Source organism: Pseudopodoces humilis, chromosome 1, assembly GCF_049639895.1.
Source record: "Pseudopodoces humilis isolate 2021_Gansu_Grassland_sample_001 chromosome 1, ASM4963989v1, whole genome shotgun sequence".
In the NCBI taxonomy this organism is placed as follows: Eukaryota; Metazoa; Chordata; class Aves; order Passeriformes; family Paridae; genus Pseudopodoces; species Pseudopodoces humilis.
The window spans coordinates 51,937,763-51,956,155 of NC_142200.1; the positions used below are offsets into that span (position 1 = coordinate 51,937,763).

At 41.1% G+C, this 18,393-nt stretch overlaps 2 protein-coding genes across 7 annotated transcripts in view; one reads left to right on the top strand and one right to left on the bottom strand.

Annotated features, from left to right (window-relative positions):
- GNAL (G protein subunit alpha L) overlaps window positions 1-7,843 on the top strand; it is a 179,254-nt gene extending 171,411 nt beyond the window's left edge. For all 3 annotated transcript variants that reach the window (XM_088054540.1, XM_005517263.3, XM_014255576.2), the window contains exons 9-12: window positions 168-288; window positions 1,526-1,656; window positions 3,623-3,690; window positions 7,678-7,843. In XM_088054540.1, coding sequence (XP_087910666.1) covers window positions 168-288; window positions 1,526-1,656; window positions 3,623-3,690; window positions 7,678-7,824 — 467 coding nt within the window. In that variant the 3' untranslated portion in view covers window positions 7,825-7,843. The remainder of the gene's footprint in view (window positions 1-167; window positions 289-1,525; window positions 1,657-3,622; window positions 3,691-7,677) is intronic.
- A 3,369-nt stretch (window positions 7,844-11,212) lies between these two features.
- The window catches only part of MPPE1 (metallophosphoesterase 1), a 30,025-nt gene continuing 22,844 nt past the window's right edge, over window positions 11,213-18,393 (bottom strand). For all 4 annotated transcript variants that reach the window (XM_088057274.1, XM_088055952.1, XM_014255557.2 and 1 more), the window contains exons 3-10: window positions 18,200-18,308; window positions 17,403-17,506; window positions 16,785-16,865; window positions 14,912-15,020; window positions 13,964-14,035; window positions 13,732-13,854; window positions 12,799-12,939; window positions 11,213-11,396 (exon numbers count right to left, since the gene is read on the bottom strand). In XM_088057274.1, the coding sequence (XP_087913400.1) occupies window positions 11,214-11,396; window positions 12,799-12,939; window positions 13,732-13,854; window positions 13,964-14,035; window positions 14,912-15,020; window positions 16,785-16,865; window positions 17,403-17,506; window positions 18,200-18,308 (922 nt within the window). In that variant the 3' untranslated portion in view covers window position 11,213. The remainder of the gene's footprint in view (window positions 11,397-12,798; window positions 12,940-13,731; window positions 13,855-13,963; window positions 14,036-14,911; window positions 15,021-16,784; window positions 16,866-17,402; window positions 17,507-18,199; window positions 18,309-18,393) is intronic.

Genomic DNA, 18,393 nt, shown 5'->3' on the forward strand with positions numbered 1-18,393 from the left:
TCTTTCTTTCTCTTTCTCTTTTTCTTTCTTTCTTTCTTTCTTTCTTTCTTTCTTTCTCTCTTTCTCTCTTTCTCTCTTTCTCTCTTTCTCTCTTTCTCTCTTTCTCTCTTTCTCTCTTTCTCTCTTTCTCTCCTTCTTTCTTTCTTTCTTTTGTGTGTTCTGCCCAGATGTCACAGCTATCATCTTCGTTGTGGCTTGCAGCAGCTACAACATGGTAATAAGGGAAGACAACAACACAAACAGACTACGGGAATCCCTGGACCTTTTCAAAAGCATCTGGAATAATAGGTAAAACAAACCTCATTTCCTACCCATCCTCCCCAGTTTAATTACAGTTCAACTCCTTTTAAAATAGGACGCCTCTTGCTATAGGCTCAAATTGTTTCTTCAGAAAATACCCAGGTTGGGCCAGGTCTCAGAGTGTCCCCATGGTGACACCCTTCCCTGGTAGGGACCATGGCAAAGGGACAGCGCATGTGGCGTTTCACCGCTCCTGCCAAAATGATCCAGGGCATGGGAACAGCTTGGAAAGGGCAAGCCCCCCAGGCTGGCTGCTGCAAGGGAGGCAGGGGAGACCCTCTGCTGGTTGGCTGAGTTCTCCGAGGAACATTTGATCTCAAGCACAGCAGCAGGAGCAGCTCGCTGTGCTTATTCCTTATGTGAGCAGCTGCTCTCGTGAAGGTCATCTCTGAGAGCACAGGGTGCCTCTGCCTTCAGGGGATGATGCTTCAGACCTAACCTAACTGGAACTGCCATTAAATTGCCATGCTGCCACAGTGCCTGGAAATCATAGGTACATAACCAAACAGCAACCCAAGTGGGCTCCTGGTGGAGAACAAGTAAAAACGATGTGCAAAATATGGTGATGAACTTGTCAGCACATACCTGTCAGGATGCTCTGCGCTGAGAAGTGATTGAAGACAGAGTGAAGGGAGAATGTTAACTGCACATCCCAAGGCACATTGTCACAGTGATGGATTAATTGGGAAAGAAAAGAGACACTATTTTCTTTCCATTCATCAGGTGTCATACAGGCCACCCTAAAAGATGAGATATCTCTGTGGATGAACAGCAGCTTAGAGCAGTCTGAGGGAAGGAAGCAAGGAAGCTTTCTAGGGTTTTTTTGGGTTTTTTTTTTGCTTTATCACAACCAAATAAAACAGACGGTAGTGTCTGGTTGTGAGCTGTGGTGCTTCTAGAAAATGTCATCAGTTTCTCAATTTGATATCTAAAAGAAAATTTAGAAAACAGTTTTGAAAACTGTTTTACTGTTTTTTAGCAATGTCCACTTCAGTTTTTATAAATGTATTTACTGACCCTAGAAATATACCCACCAGCACAGGTGCAGACCAATCAAAACAATCATTTAGGTCATCTTTTTTTTTTTTTTTTCTGTTGAAGCATGTTGTACACTATTTCACACTCTGTCCACACAGGGATAGCCAGTAAATTTTCTATCAATGTGATATGTTTTGGTTGATGAACATGTCAGAGATAACACAAACACTTGGTTTGTTTTTGACAGGTGGTTACGGACCATTTCTATCATTTTATTCTTGAATAAACAGGACATGCTGGCTGAAAAAGTCTTGGCAGGGAAATCAAAAATTGAAGATTACTTTCCTGAGTATGCGCATTATACTGTACCTGAGGATGGTAAGGTTTTTCCCCATGCCGGGATTGGACCTGCTGGCATGGCCCAGCCCACAGCTCCTCTCTCTGTCTCTCTGTCTGTCTCTCACACACACATTCATGAGCACACACTGTTCCTTGACATGAGCTGCTGCTCAGGTAACTCACTAGCACTATGGTGTGGGTAGGGCCTGAAGGGGTTCCAACTCCACAGCACCTGCCCTCCCCTTTTGGGGGGAACCACAAGCCCCAGAAAAGCAAAGCAGCCACAAGTCTTCTCCCTTCCCAGAGGCTGCTGCCTGGGCCTCCCACAGAGCTGAACTTTGTTGGGGATTCATGAGATTTATTTTGCAGCCATTCTGCATCCTCCAACACTGTAAATTTCAGTTTTTGAAATACTGATGGGAAGCCCAGCAGACCTGTAAGAGAACTTTAATGGAGAAAAGCCACACTAGATAGGAAGAGAGCTGTGGTGATGGAGTGACCAGTTTCTTATCTTCAAGAAGTGCAACAGTTCCTGCACCACAGTAACATTTTGCAGAGGTAAACTGGTATTATGCCAGATGTATATCAGGCAGAGAGCTCCCCAAAGGTCTCAGGTCTGTCTAGCAAAAGTGGTGACCACTCATCACTGCCTTACCTGTGTGATGTCCCTGGCATGGTGCTTGAAGCCACCTGATGGAAAAGGCTTTCATTCTCCACCAACCACCACCAACAGCCTTGGTTACAGAGGTGAAGATGGTGATGAGCAATTTTCAGCCTTCATCGAGGTCTGGAACTTCATGAGTGTGATTCTGAGTTTCAGGTGCAGAGAGGATAAATGAACTGTCATAAAATCTGAGTTGATCTGGCATCTGTTTTATAATGCTAAGGGCTTTCTGAAGAAATCTTATCTCCATCAACCAAATTTTCCCTTCTTAAACATACACCACATAGACACAATTTGAGTGCATTTTCAGCATTTTTTTAGAATAAGCCAATTGTCAGAAGAAAGTAGCATTTGATATTTCTCAGAGGGATTTCACAGTGGGTATCTAGAGTGATCCAGAATATTCACACATGAAGCAGTTCTCTATTTTTAACCTGTAGTTGTTCACTTATTCTTCATTTTCAGCTGACATTATTTAAGGGCAGCACTGAATTCCAATATGCTGTTGATTGTGCTGCTGCTCTATTTTTACCCCCAGCACTATGGAAAAAAAATACATTTCCATATTATGATAAATTCTGCCCTAAACAATATTATGTTTATAAGCATCTGATTTTGGTATCCTAGATGAGAGATAACACTGAAAGGAAATAAATAGGTTATCTCTTCACTACATTGTTGTTTTACACTGAGAATAAATAGTCATTGTGTGGCCTCAGTGACAATTTGATCTGCCAACAAACAGTTAATACTGACCAACAAGTTTCCTGCTCAACAAGAATTTAATCCAAGACTCCTTGATGGACAATATAGCTGAAGGATTCTGCTGAATTGGGGCCTGGAAATAAAATACATTTATATATATGTATCAAAAGGCATTTCAATGCTATGATTTTTTACAAGTGTAATCTTGAACTAACAATTTTTAAACACACATCCCTGCCTGCAGAAGCTTTTTTCCGGAGACGCTGTTCTGCTGCAGAAACTGAGCAGCTCAGCTGCTTTTTCTAGTCATCTTTTCTGATAAAAGCTAAACCCTAACTCCCACTTGTTTTATATCTATATGAACAAACTTGTGGATGTGAGTAAGCCTTTTTGTGATATGACCAATGACATTGTTGCAATGATTTCAGCAATTTTCAGGTTCCTAAAATATGTTATATGCATAGTCAGGTTTTACAGTACTCTTCATTTTAGAATTCCCTACTGGGAATCTCCTCTAGTATTTAACATTTCAATTTCTGTACTGAAGGGCTACTTCCTCCTTACTAAATCTTTTGTTACAAATAGATGATTTTTTGGTTTTTGTGTTTCTGATGTCATTTGTTTTTAATTGAACAGCAATACCAGATGCAGGAGAAGACCCCAAAGTCACAAGAGCCAAGTTCTTCATCCGGGATGAGTTTTTAGTGAGTAATTTTCATCTTATGTGTGATTCTATCATAGGAAATACTGACAGATGGCATAGTTTATTTAGGGAAAACTGATGGGGTTCTGCAGAAAGCTAGAAGGAGAGGACAACGTCTGGCAATTCCCTAATTCTTTTCAGCTGCCTGTCTTGCAGAGCCTTTCTCAGTACTGCACATTTTTATGCCCATTTTTCATGAAGTCACCTGCCATGCAAACTGTCACACAGGAAGTGCTAGTGCTTGGAATGTACATGTACAGTCCATGCATAAACAAATAGGCTTTCTTACTTCTATCCTTCATTCCTTCAAGGAGTTTGGCAGTAGTCAGCTGACAGCAGGAATTGGAAAAAAAAAAAAAGGCTGGCCTATTTTATGGTTAAATAAGATTTCTGGTATGCCAGTTAGGAGGTTTGCCTCACCTTTGGACTGGTGTCATGGCCCTGCTGAACCATCATAAGAAAGTTTCTTTGTCTAGTCACATTTTTCTTGCAATTGAGGTTTCCTCTATGGAGGAAGTGAAGAGGTGGTGTTTACATTTTGAAGGTGAAAGCAGTAGTCAGACACACAATCACAGCCCAGCTCTGCTGTCAGAAACAGAGAGTTTAATCCAGTATCACTTGTGGCTTCACTCAATCTGAGTTGTTCCCACAGTGCAGAGCAGTAACAGAGACCAGAACCAAAGCTCATCCGTCATGCCCTAGTGGTAGAAACCATATGTGTGTGTTTGAGATAACAAATTGAGTTGTTAGAATTACGAATTTTAAAGTCATGATGTATTTACGAGCATTGTTAGGATTTACAGCTGCTGACACACCAAAAAAGAATCAATTAACTGTATTCACACTTTGGGGATTTCCAGTCACCACCTTAGCCTTCTGGATCCCGAGGAGAAATGTCAGATTGCACTGTGTTAACGTAAGAGTTACCAAAAAACTCACTTCAAGGCAGATCTCTCCTGTGGTAACGCTGGAATCCTGTCAAGCAGGTGACGATATCCAGTCTGGAAGGAGAGTAGCTCTGAGAGATGAATTATGGGGAAATTAGGGTGAAACTCCCTACCTTTATCTATTTTCATGATTTAGAAAAACACATCAAGGGCAAGGTCCTTACCTGCCATGACTCACTGGCATTACGGAAGACGGCCACCTATGAAGCGGGGAGGGGGCGTAGGCACTGCAGCCATGTAAGAAGCTCCTGTGGGTGCTGGGGGCAGGCTCTTGTGCTGGGGCCAGCACCTACCAGCTGCCAGGCACTCCTTGGGGCTTGCCAGGCATGGGGCCAGAGCAACTTCTCCCTCATTTCCCTGCAACTGCTGCAGGTTTGGTAGAGCATCTCCTCTGTAACACATCTGTCTCCTGGCTTTGTGCTCTGAGTAACGTGGCCATGCCTGGACAGGGTGGGGTGGGAGAATGCCAAGTAGAAATAGTCGCTTCCAGTTCCATGGGGTCAGGCACAAAAGGCTGAGGTTTCAGAGAGGGAGTGATAAAGGCCACAGGAGAAATACAGACTGGCAGGGATCAGAAATACAGACTGGCAGGGATCAGATGGCCTTAGCCAGGTGCCAGGAAGAAAAGGCCTGTATTTTCTACCTGTGTCTGCTTTGGCTTTGCTTTATACTTTCTTTCCCAAGTTTCTTGATTTATGATATTTTCCTTGCCCCACTCTGTTTTAATTTTCAGGCATGATTCAGAGAAACCTGTGTTTATTATGCTTTATTGTGATTTTTTTCGTGGTATCAGGTTTGCATAAACCATGGAGATGCATAACAGTCACCACCATGGTGCTACACCCCTTAAAACTGCCTGGCTGTAGGAATGGTAGTGGCAAATTTAAAGCCTGTAATTTGAAGAATTTTAGTAGAAGGTTAAAATTGACCATGTTTCCAATAACTATTGCTAGGCAGTAGTATACGAGGATTAGAAAGGCAAGAGATGTGAGCTCATGGTTTCAGGGTTGGTGTGGGGGCTGTGGCCCCTCAGCATTGGGCAGCAGGGCTGGAATCCATCAAATTTCAGTCAGAGAACAGTGTGGGAGGGATGGCTGGGCCCAAGCCCAGCCAGTGCCTGCACCTCAGGGCTGGGCTGGCAAGGGCATCTCCCAGTCCTGGAAAAGTATCTTGTGGGAAATCCTCTGCCCTTGAGCTCAGGCACATCCTTTCTCCTCCCAGACTCTTCCTGGAGGCAGTGTGTGTATGCGCTCCTCAGTGAGGCTGCTCCCCAGCCCTGTTTTGGTATTTGCACACAGGGCTCTCCAGCTGCTGATGTTTTGTTTGAGTACATCCCCACTGTGACCCCAGTTAGAACAGTGCCATGGTCCCTCTGGTTCCTGTACTGCTGCTTTTTACAAAACCTGAATCTGGGAGGTGAAGGAGCTGCTGTTCAAACACATAGACCAGGCTTCCTCAAATTTACATGTCATCCTGACCCCTGCAGTGTAGGGATGCCAGTATGAAATATTCCCACCTGGAAAGCAAATGTTCTTTCATCAGTGTCACAGGAGATTTTTTTTCCCCTGTGAACTTGTGCTGTCTAACACACTGCTATTCAAAGTGAGTTTTGAGTTGGGGTGACAATTCTGCATTTATCTTCAAATGAGAGGACTGCAAGAGCTGTCAGGTGACAAAAACAGACAAGCCCCCAAATATTTTGAAAATATATCCTTTGGCATGCTGTGTATGTGGGCAGCTTATTGCCATAGACATGAGTGAAATCAGTCCATGATAAACACAAGCAGACAATTATCAGTATTTTTCATGAGGGCAAGCCTTGAACTAGATATTGAAAGTAGCATGATAAGAAAATAATTTTTAGCCTGTGTATGAACACCCCTGCATAATCAGTGTTGAATGTGTAATATTACCTAAATTACCTGGAAAAAATCTGCAATTTTTTGTTGATCTAATTATGTAAATTATGGCTCCGAAATGTTTTGCGTATCTTTAGCCACAGGTATTGAAAAGGCCAAACCTGTGTAAACCGTGTAAAATAAATCCTGTGTTAAAAATATACAGTGTAGCCAGAGTGAGATAGAACACTGTCTTTTGTTGTTTAGCCAGAGTAATTTACAATAAAATTTAGAAAATAGTTATAAAAATTATTATCCTAAAAACTGAGTTTCTGCTTTCATGACATTTCATTTATATTCTGCAAAATAATGATCTAGAATGGATTTCTATTTGTCAGTCCTGTAGTAATGCAGAACAAAAATTAAGATTTTTTTTTTTTTTTTTTTAATATGTTTTAAGACCCTGGGGAATTTTAATAAGAAAACCATGGGCAAAATGATGCTGGAGCTTCAAGTTAGAACCTAAAAAGTTGTGCTGTAGTCTTGAAAAAATGTAATTGCATATGGTCTGATATTTACTGGATTTGTCAATGCTTTATTACTCTAAGTGAACTCAGCCTCTCTGGTGATAACTCCACTAAATTCTGGGCATAATGATGATACCAGGCCTTCAGCTGGCTTAATAGGTGCTCTAAGTGAAGGTAACGTTAGGGGCCCTCACACAAGAAGCAGAAACAATTGAATTCTGTTCTCTGTCACTGCTGGCTCCATAACTGAGAGGGTTTTGATTTTGTGTTGCTGATTTAAAACAAGAGTTCAAGAATTTGCCACATGATGGCACCAAAAAAAGAAAAGACAATTCCTGGGGCAGGTGCATGGCAGGCTGCACAGCTGTCAGCAGCACAGATTTGGCTGCACAGTGATTGCAAATGGTGAGAGCCTGTGCAGCTGAGGTGGCTCCCACAAAGGACTCCTGTCCTGACCCCGTAACAGTATCCATAATGTTTCGTAATCTTCATTTCAGATTTGTCATTCAGACTGACCAGACCACAGCTCTCCCTTCTTTTTGTTTACTTTTTTTAGTGATCTGCATACAGATTTCCCAGGGTTCTTGGTTCCCCGCAAGTCTGTAGACTGCTGAGAGGTGAAATTTCTCATGGCATGGCACCTGATCCTTTCTTTTTTGCCTCCCTCTTTCCGCAGAGGATAAGTACAGCGAGTGGAGACGGCCGGCATTACTGCTACCCACACTTTACATGTGCAGTGGACACAGAAAACATCCGCAGAGTGTTCAACGACTGTCGAGACATCATTCAGAGGATGCACCTCCGCCAGTACGAACTCTTGTGAGGGGATCACCGTGGAACCTGTGGTTTTAAATTCTTTGCTCCTTACTCTTTCTCTTGATACTACCCCACACAGGGTGGAAGAATATACTATAGAAATGTCAGTCTCTTCACTTTGTTTACTTTGAATTGTGTAACCTTAAAGCTGATTTGAAGGAAGTTTGGGTTATTTTCCCTTCATGCTTTTTGGGACTATTTTTGTGCTTTATTTTGACATGCCACTTCTTCGTCATTCCACTAAGCCCTTTGGCTACCTCTGTTCCCTTAGGTTTTGTTTTTTTTAAACTGAACATGACCCGCTAAATTTTTTCCAGCGGGTTAACCTCAGTTCAGACCGGTATGTCAGCTGGATGACACTGAAGTCATACCTATCCCTCTGTGTGGGTATCCTTTTTAACATGACATTGAAGAGTACTTGATGGGTGAAAAAAAAGATTAATGCACTTTGTATCAGGTTATTAAATACTGTTGAGGAAGTAGACACACAATGTAGCAGCACCACAATATTTATTACTCTGTCACAGTTTTTAGCATTTCTGAGTTGCAGGTCAACTGATAAAGTGACCTCCTCTTTTAAGCCGTTACTGGCACAGGAAGTAGAGTAGATAATGAGAGGAACAGTGAAGACAAAGCAATTTTTCTGGGGTTTTGGAGCTAAGTGTCTCTGCACACCTCAGGCATTTGAATTACAGCTACTTTTCAGCCTGTTGCATCTAGGCAGAAAATTTACCACCCTCACTTATGTTATTTGTGCTGTCCACAAATGATCCTTTTAGTTTTGATCATTCTTGGACAACAGTCCTCTCCCTATATATATTTTTTTGTTTTACTGCTGGTTTATTATATTGTACAGACTGTAAAATGTAATATTATTTTGTACAACTTTATTGAAGAAAAATACTTGTAGAAGATCTTTGTGCCTTGATTATGGCTGTACCTGTAAAATGAGCTAAGATGTAAGTATGTTTTTGATTGCGCTGTACAGCTTGATGTCAACCTTACCTGCAGCAGTGACTGGAGGTAAGAACTTTATCTGTAGAGTTTAGGGGTTTTTTTCTGGTTTATATAAAAACGCTCTTTAGTATAAAAATTATAAATTATGCAAATTAACCACTTACCTTTCCAAGTAAGGTATTACAGTCACCGGATGTTGCAGCAAACATGCCTTTTCTCTTCTGAAGTCTCAGCTTTAAAACATTGGAATTCATTCAAGCGTCCAAATTGCAACCTGGTGTTGTTTTAACGAGAAACAAGGAATTCTTTTCTTTTTCTTTTTTTTTTTCTTTTTTTTTGTCCTTTATATTTAGAAAATATGTTTGGTAATTCTTTGGTCATTCAAAGAACTTCACAATTGCACAGACTGATTGTGAATGTGTAAAGCACCATTATATAGAGCTCTTCAATCTTTGTACCAACAGCGGCTTTCATTGTGCAACTAAATAGCGAGAAAGAAGATAAGAAAAAAAAAAAGGTGTATAAACCCTTGTGTCTGGCCTAAGAGAATTACAAGATGACATTTTTATTTCTCTTTTAATAAAGAGACACATTAGAAAATTATTTTATTTTAAATATTGTAGAATCAAAATGTGTGAATATTTCTCAAACTTGAATAATTTATGCAAATGACATTCTCAAAACAAGTTGTGGTACAGTACAATATATAAAAAGCAAGAATTGCTGTAGCAATAAGGCATGTCCTTTTTAGTAACTATAACACTGCTTTATATTTTATACATAGGTGTTTTATGTCTGTGACTATATACTTTTCCTGTGTCCAAGATAACCTGTACAAATGTCTAAAATTACAGTTGCAATAACAGAAACCTAGAGAAGTGTTAGACTACATTACTTTATAGAATGTTTTACCACACTTCGGACCATTCCCCCCCACTTCATTTTAAATTTAGGGAGACATGAAGAGCTAACACAGTCCCCACAGTGGCATATAAATCAGCACATTTTATTAACTTTTTAATGTATTGTTATTATTTATAAACCCCAGTCAATCATATTTTTAAAATCAGACCACAGTCCAATTGAGAACTTGTTTCCATTTGAATATACAAGAATCCCATTTTAGATACTATAATATGACCATTTTCTCTTCCCAGAAATCTGTATGTTCAATTTAGTCGCATTTCCCAAAAAGTGAAAGGCTGGGCAGAATAAGCTAACAGTAAACAAAATTCCCAAAATTTTCTTATTTCTCATGCCAAAGAAAGTAATAGAATGAATAGCAAAAGATAGTAATTTTTTTTAAAACTAGCCCCAGTCCAGGAGTTCAGGTTAGAGCTCCCAGCCTCTGCAGGAACATCAGCAGGAAAACTGGTCCTGGTGTGAAGTAGTCCCTCTGTTTTTCCTGGGGTGGATGGAGAGCAGCAGTAGATTTGTCCCACCTTCCCCCACACACTGGAGACACTGAGCTCAGATTTTATCTTTGTGGCACAGCTGGTGGCCTCTGCCTCCCCACAGAGGAGCTAGTGCAGTTCAAAATGTGACACTACACTGAAGTCAACAACTTCTGGAATGTAAAAAAAGGCACATTCCTATCCCTGGCAGTAGACTGAGGGCTGAGGCATAGGATAATGTTACTGCAGCTGTATTTGACCTTCCTTCTTGCAGGAGATCAGCAACTGGAGGGCCCCTCACCACACAGATCTCTGGGATGCAATAGGGCCCTCTCTTTTTAAGCTCATCATAGCACATCTTTTTGAAAGCAGCAGCTTGAGGTGTCACCCTAATTTTTTTTCAAGCAGTTTTCAAGTGTTTCTCAGCAAACTGGATCCTCGAGCTTCTTCCCCTTGTTGTCTGGTAGATGGATAACTACAAATTATAAGTCAGCTAACAATTTACTGTGTCAGGAACCAGAATATTTCTTGTCCCAAACCACAGTCCCTTATACACGACACCCTAAAAAGGTTATGGAAATCTGCATCTCTCAGTGCTGATGCATCCAGATTCTGCCTGACCCTAATAAACACAAGTATGACATTTGAAGGGCCATGCAGCAATAAAACAGAGAAACGTTTTCAGTTTGCAAGATTCAGCCTCCACCAGGGTAAGACACAAGTGCAGACAAGTGATGAGGCTATAGGATTTACATAATGTACAGTTACACTTTTAATATACATATTTGATACAAAAATTATAGCAGGAAAAGGACTCATTTGATTGTCGAATACAGTATTTTTGTACAGCATGAAACGTTCATTTCATTTAATTATTTATCCTGTAGTAGTCATATCAGCTGTATAGGACTTCTATGGTATGTGTAAATGCAACCTGCCTTCAGACTAGCAATCAAATTAGGTCATTTGCTGGCATGAATATAGTCTGATGTTTGACTGTTCTCAGCTTTGGTATTTCAGTGACTGAATGCAGATGTCTGGCTCTTCATACTGCTTTATGCTTACTGATTAAACGCTGAGCAAAATAAAACGGTGGAGTGAGAAGCTGAACATGAGCTAGTACCAGGATCACAAGCAGAGCACCTGCTGCACAGTAGATAGTGAAGACTCTGCTCTCAAATGGAAGGAAGCATTTTTGGAGGGAGAAGTCAGTTGGTGTTATGCTGCCCTGGAAAAGAAATGAAGACTGTCACTTTGCTGTGTTACAGTGGATTCTGAATCAGGAGTGAACACCACAGCTGTCAGATCTCCAATTTCTAAATCCCTATGTTGGGTGGCAAGGGTTGGGGCCAGTTTCCTAGTACCAGTGCCTTCTCCAGGGGACTGAGGAGTCTGTACCTTGTGGTGCTGGGCACTAACTGGAATATTCACCAACATTAGCCCAGAGGCCAATCTTCCCATCTAGCGTAAACAGAGAGCTGGGCTCCTCATCTGATTTGCCTTCAAGAGAAACCTAACTTTAGCTGCTGTAAATCCACCTGGAAGGAGCCTTCCCAGGCTAAAGTTAGGCTTTTGTGAATGTGCCCCTTCCTCCCCCAAGCCCTCCTCCTTACCCAGTACATGCTGCAAAAACACATGTTGGCTAATCCAAATTAGGAATAAGAACTTCAACAACAAAGAACTTTGTTGGGTTTTGGCTTGACTTGGCAGTTCAAATTAAAGTTTACAGCAGGTCGAGGCTGAGGAGTTAGAACTCTAGTGAAGAGGATGCAACTTCAATTAGCCAACCTCTTGTTTTGCAGTGAAGATGCACTGCCTGCCGTGTGCAGAGTGTGTGTGTTTGAAGGCAGCTACTCTCAGGAATGTGGAATAAACAGAACTACTTTCAACAACAAATATTAACAGTTGCATAAAATTAATTTAAACATATGGGTTATCTGTGTATTAAGCAACCTAAACTCAACAGCAGTAAAACATACATAAAAGATTTCCCCCTCCAAGTCACAGACTACTCTGTAAACAGATTGTAGGTTTTGCTTCTTACTCCCAGTTTCTAAGAGTTCTGTTTTATTTTTGAACTGGGGAACTAATTGATTTACCTCTAAGGATATACTGAGCACTGGAACTGCCTGCACAAGCATAACCAACACACTGTATAAAATGTGAACTGGCAATGAGGAGGCAGACTGTGGGCACGTCACAAACACTTTCACTGCATTAATGCACGTTTGAAAACCATGATCACCGTGCAAAATTTGAGGTGGATACAGTCTTGTTTTCATAGTTGGTAAATCAGCCAAGCCAAACTGGTCTTTCTACTGTTCAGTGCACAATACTGATTATTTTTACAAGTCAGTAGTTTACAGTGCACCCTCTTTCTAAGAAAATGTACCCAGATACTAATTAGGTCTTTAACAGCATTGCTTTGTACCACACAGAACATGTGGCTCCCACAGATGTACTTTATAAAGTGGATGCAGTGTACTGAGTGGGTTGGGTGGGTAGGCAATTTTTTTTTTTTATTATTTTTTGTTTTTACAGGTAGAATCAGTTTTAAAATATAGCTGACTGCCATGTTGATTTATCTATGAAAGTTATCTGACAAAAATAAAAAAAAAATTAAAACTTACCATGATGAAACTAGGATTGTTTCTATTCCTCCAACTGAATGATGGGACACTGATTTCTGGAATTTTCCCTGCATGCAGCACTTCACAAGCACTGTGAGTGTGCCCACTGAGAACCAAACGGGGCTGAAACCACCACAGAAGCTAGAACACAAAATGGTAAAGCAGAAAAATTAAGTCACAGCTAAAAAAGAAATTTAACTTAAAAACCCTTTTTTTTTTTCCTTTGAACAGAGTGAAATTATGCCAGTTCTCATATTCTTACAAAGTGTTTTCTGTAAACTTCTGTTTTCCAGTAAGAAATCTGTTGGTCTTGCAATATCAATCACACCCATATGGCCCTGATCCCAAGTACTGGACTTTTTTTTTCCTTTTTTTCTTTTCCATAAAGATCAGAAGAACAAAGGCAACAGCGTACTGTGGACATCACAAAGAGAAAAACTTTGGGTTTAGTAAAGCAATGCTATTTTCTTGTCTAAGGAAGAATCTTGTACTGGCAATCTGTGTGTGAAGACATTTATGCAGAAGGAAAGAAATAATGACCAGTAAATTTTTAGGGAATACTTCAAATTTTCTTGTAGTTACTAATTCAGCAAAAGTGATGCTTTCAAAGTGTTGGAAAACTGTGGCTTCATACCATATGTATCGAAGAGAAAGTACAGAATGCTGAAGTGGAGGTAATGGCACCATAGCAGATTTAAGAGTGCCAAGACTTAGCTGTACCTGGGAAACCCAGCAGGACCAAGGCCATGATGGTGAAGATCCTGACGGGAGCATCTCTAACATGCAGCCTCTCCCAGGCTTCATTAGACAGGAGCAGCTGTGCTCTGTCTGTCTCAGCCAACAGCCTTACCACAATTTTTTAATCTATTTATATCTACACTCACGTCCCCCTCTCACCCACCCACCACCACTCAAGTTCCCAGGAAATCAAACCTTTTGTGATGCCTCTTGAGACAGTACATCATACTTTTCCTTAAAGGGGACGTTTTTCTCCTCTGGAGTAGCAGAATCTTCTCCAGTGCATTCGGCATCACTTTTCCGATAGAGAGGGTAATGCTGGGAGTAATTAAAAGCAAGGATAAGTTGTTAATGATCCAGTCTTCCCGGAACACTAATCCACAAAAAAACCACATCAGTCTGTTGCCTCACCCCACCTCTAACGCACCTGTAAAAGGATGGGTTCTGAAGCTGGAAGCTTTTCCACATCACTGCATCTTTTGTTGGAATTATTTGGTTTCTGTGAACAAAATCAAGCCATAGAAGGGGTGAAGGTAATTAAACAATAGCTAGGTTTTAAGGGGTTAGGGAGGGTGAGGTTGTTGTTGGCTTTGGTTTTTTGTTAAGCAGTTTAGCTCAGATAATACTACCCACTGTATGAACTCCATGAATACCCATGTATGAACTCCTAACAGTTTTACTGTGGACTGGTGAAACTCCCATTCTGTACACGCTGTAAATACAGCTGCACTCCTTCTGACTGCAGAAAGCAGCAGCAGGAGCTCTGCACCAACAAGGCAAAGAAGTTTGAGGGCAGCCCAAGGGAGACAGAGTCTGTGAAGTTTTCCATTGGGAGCTGGTTTCCTGATTGACTGCCAACCCAGTCAGTCATGCTGCCTACTGTGCATCCAGTCAATGAAAAAGGGAAGAGGAAGGAAATACAAGGAGCAATTTGATATGATGAAAAAAATACAATTAAAACACTACTAGGCTATGAGGAAAGGATTGTATAGAATCAGGAAACGAAAAGAACATGCTTGAAGGCCATAAAACAGAATAATATCCATAAATATAAATGCAGGATTGTGTATCTGGAGTCAAAGGGAGGGTTACAGAACTTCTGCCATTCCCTGGAATGGAGGAAATGACACTCTGCTGGCAGCACTGACAAGGAAGTTGACACCATTAGTGCAAAGCGACACTGTTAATAGTGAAGTAAACATGGTTAAGAGGGGTATGAGGGGGAGAAAGACTTGCTAAGAAGTTGCAATGTGAATTAGAAGCAGATTTTTTTTTTCAGGAGAGTCTGGTAGTATCCTGACTATGCTACAGTATCAGTATTCCCATTGTGGCAGAGGAGTCCCTAGCTGTAATCAGATCTTTAATAATCTCTTACCTGCTGGGAGCAATTCAATTTGTGAGAAAGAGCCACAAGTTTTGCCTCTGAGGTGCGGCAGACAGCACAGCCATCACCCTCCATGGCTACACTGTTCACTAGGACAAAGCTGGAAAATACCAGGGGGTGGGCAAAGAGAAGTGGGGAGGACAGGTAGGCATTTGTTGTTCATGCACACTTGTGGGATAAACTTCATTTTATAAAATGCAAAGTGTTCCTAAGTTTCACACAGCCCAACAAAGCAGCAGAATGTAACAGCTCCTGAAATCATGTGCTATGAATCCCCCCCTGAGTATCTGTAGCACAGACATGCCTGGTTGGTGCCTTGATACAGTTGTTAATTAGGTTGCACAATGTAGCTTATGCTTCCTGCTTACACTTCAAGACTTTTTTATCTTTTAATGGATACTTAAGTTGTATTCTAGTAGAACGTTAGAAGTTCATCACTTCTAATGAGTCACAAACTAAATTCTGAGGGGAAGGAGAACATGCTTCTCTCCCCACAGAGTTTAGACCTCAGAGACAGAATTTGAGACACTGGATTTCTGCAGAACAGCACTACATTTGGGTGACTGCCCTGAAAAAGCTTAGTTTTGTACTTTGTGGTCTTTGACACACAAAACAGGATTTTATTCTTAATAGAAGGTTTCCCTGTAGATTTCAAATCAACTTAACTTCTGCCACAAGATTCATACCCATTTAGTCACACGTTCAGCTAGAGACACATTGCCAGTTCAATTCAGTCTGTTTAAAAGATAAAAATTAGCTGAATGCCTTCACTTAAAAGATACTAGTCAATAGTAAAACAAAAATTAATTCTCTTTTAGCAAATTAAGCTGTTTTTATGGCACAGACTTGTTGTAAAATAGTTTTTTTAGGAATATTTCATTAATAGTGCAGCTCATTACAGCTAATGGATACCAGACATGCAATTTGAAACTGCATGCAAGAATTCTTCTATGCTGTTTTAGCAAAGGAAACATGGAGATTTTCCTTAAGAATTATTTTCAAAACAACTGAAATACATATCTTGAGGACCCCACATCTCCATGATAAACAACAGCTTTATACTGAGCATTCACAAAGCTCAGAGATCTTCCTAAAATAGACACAACCGTTTCCAGACCTGTTCAGAATTTTTAATTAAACATTTGTAATGTGTGCTTAATTAAGGGAACCGGTGTAAACCTGTAGGTTTTGAATCTCACATTTCCACAAGTGAGTACAACCCGAGGGCTCACATGCCAAACATAGAGTGGCAACGGGCCTTCCCTTCCTGAATCTGAGACTTAAAACACCTTTCCACAAACCCAGTTTTGCATTCCTTCATCAGGTTCCTGCACAGTGTCTGAAGGTAACAGGGCACACAGCAGACAACTGCAGCCACGGAGACGCAGCTGTGAGAACAAAGTGCACCGAGGTCTGCTCTGAGCCAAAACCAGCTTGAGCATTATTACCCCACCTTGTGGAAAAACTGCACACACGCAATTGCTGTGTTCCCCAGTTCCTCAAACAAGGGTTAAGTTTCTACAGACTAAAGAAGTTATTAAAATTAATGAAACTCCTAATTTGTAAACACAGAGGGGGCTGCTTCACGTTTCTTTATCCTGCTGTGTTTACAGCCATGGTTCATTACCAGCTGTAAGGAAGTATAAAGGCACACCAGAGAAATGGATTCTGACTCCACAGTACTTTTCCATTTAAAAGGAAATTGTTATACTTTACACAGCTCTATGTATAGCTTCCCATCCATATCAAACTACAGGTTTGTACAAAGTGGGATTTAACACATCCTAAGGTAGGTGATTAAAAAAAAAAAGGCTCTAAGTGAAGCATTCCCATACTATTAGAAAAAAAAATTAATTATACTCACTTTATTCCCTTCCGAGTTACCAGCTTTCCTGAAGTAAAGTTGAAAACCTTTTCAAATCGATTTACCTTGTAAGTAGTCATTCTGTGTCACAGAGCAAAAATACAGCTGAGGTAAGAAATTGCCATTGGAACTCATCTGACACAGTTGCTTTACAGTTTGCTGGCCATTCATGCAGCTTGCTGCTCCATTATCCAGCTCACACAATCATTTAGGAAATTCATAGGGATGCTCTGACACCCCTTGTGTCCTCCAGCCCCTCCCATCAGTGCAAGCACCAGCAGAGTGAGGGCACTTACACTCACTCTCCTGTGCTCACGGGAGTGGAAATATGCTCAGGTACCTTTCTGAGGAGGAGGCCCAACACAAGCAAAAGCAGCTTCAAGGATTCCATGTCAGTGCAGAAGGATCAGCTCTGAACAACCCTCACATTGTTAGAGAACCATAAACCTGTTTTATGCACAGGCCTTACCCTAAATTACGACACTTTCTAATTTGATCATGATCAAAAAGTTTCCGTATAACCACAAAACAGGTCCCTCAGACCCAGCACCAGTTCCTGTGGGCATGCTGACACTTCACTCTTGGCACTTGTGTACTCCTGTCACTGACAAGACTTACTCGTAATGAAATCCGATGTCGTGATTCCCAGCGATGACCACCAACTCTGTATAAACTGAATGCCTGAACATTTTCCGGAACCTCCTGACATCATCTGCCCAGGCCTGCAGGAAAAAAACAGAAAAATGAATTAATGCTGTTCCACAGCATCAAAGGTTTGGTAGTGGGTTTGCATGGCAAGGTTTTGGTACTGGGAGGGGCTGCAGGGGTGGTTTCTTTGGGAGCCTCCCCTGTATCCTACAGAGCTAACGCCAGCCAGCTCCAAGATGGACCCGCCGCTGGCCAAGGCTGATAGTGCCTCTGGGATAACAGAATTAGGAAGGTGGCAGAAAAGGAAACTCTGCAACTGCAGCCAGAGAGAGGAGTGAGAATTTGTGACAGGAAGAGCCCTGCAGACATCAAGGTCAGTAAAAGAGACAGGTCTTTTGTATTTTCTCTCCCCAGCTGAGGAGGGAAGTGATAGGGCAACTTTGTTGGCCACTGGGCACCCAGCCAGGGTCAGCCCATCACAAGTGTACAGAAGCACAAACTTAGATGTTTGTATTTTGTAATATAAAATTACAATTTTATATTACAGAATAAATATAAAAAATTTGTTTTATATGAGGGAAAAACTGTCAAGGTACTTCCAAAAATGAAGGAGAATCACAACATTTCAACTCTTATCTGAAAATCTAGAAACTTCTACCAAGAAGACAACTGTAGCAGTATTAAACAAAGCCTTGCATACCTAATCTGCCTCCACTTCCTTCAAGAAATCCTCATATTTTGAAGTAAGAGAGCTGATGATGACATACCTGAGGTGAGCTCCATTTTCCTTCATCAAAAACATCTCCCAGAATAAAAACAATATCTGGCTGCAGTAACCATAAGGCAGTTTGGAAAGATCGCTCCATTTGCCATTCCCTACAAGGAAAATACAGAACCCATTACCACTGCCTTACCTCTGGATCCTCAGCTCTGAATACACAGACACAGCCTGGAAATGAGA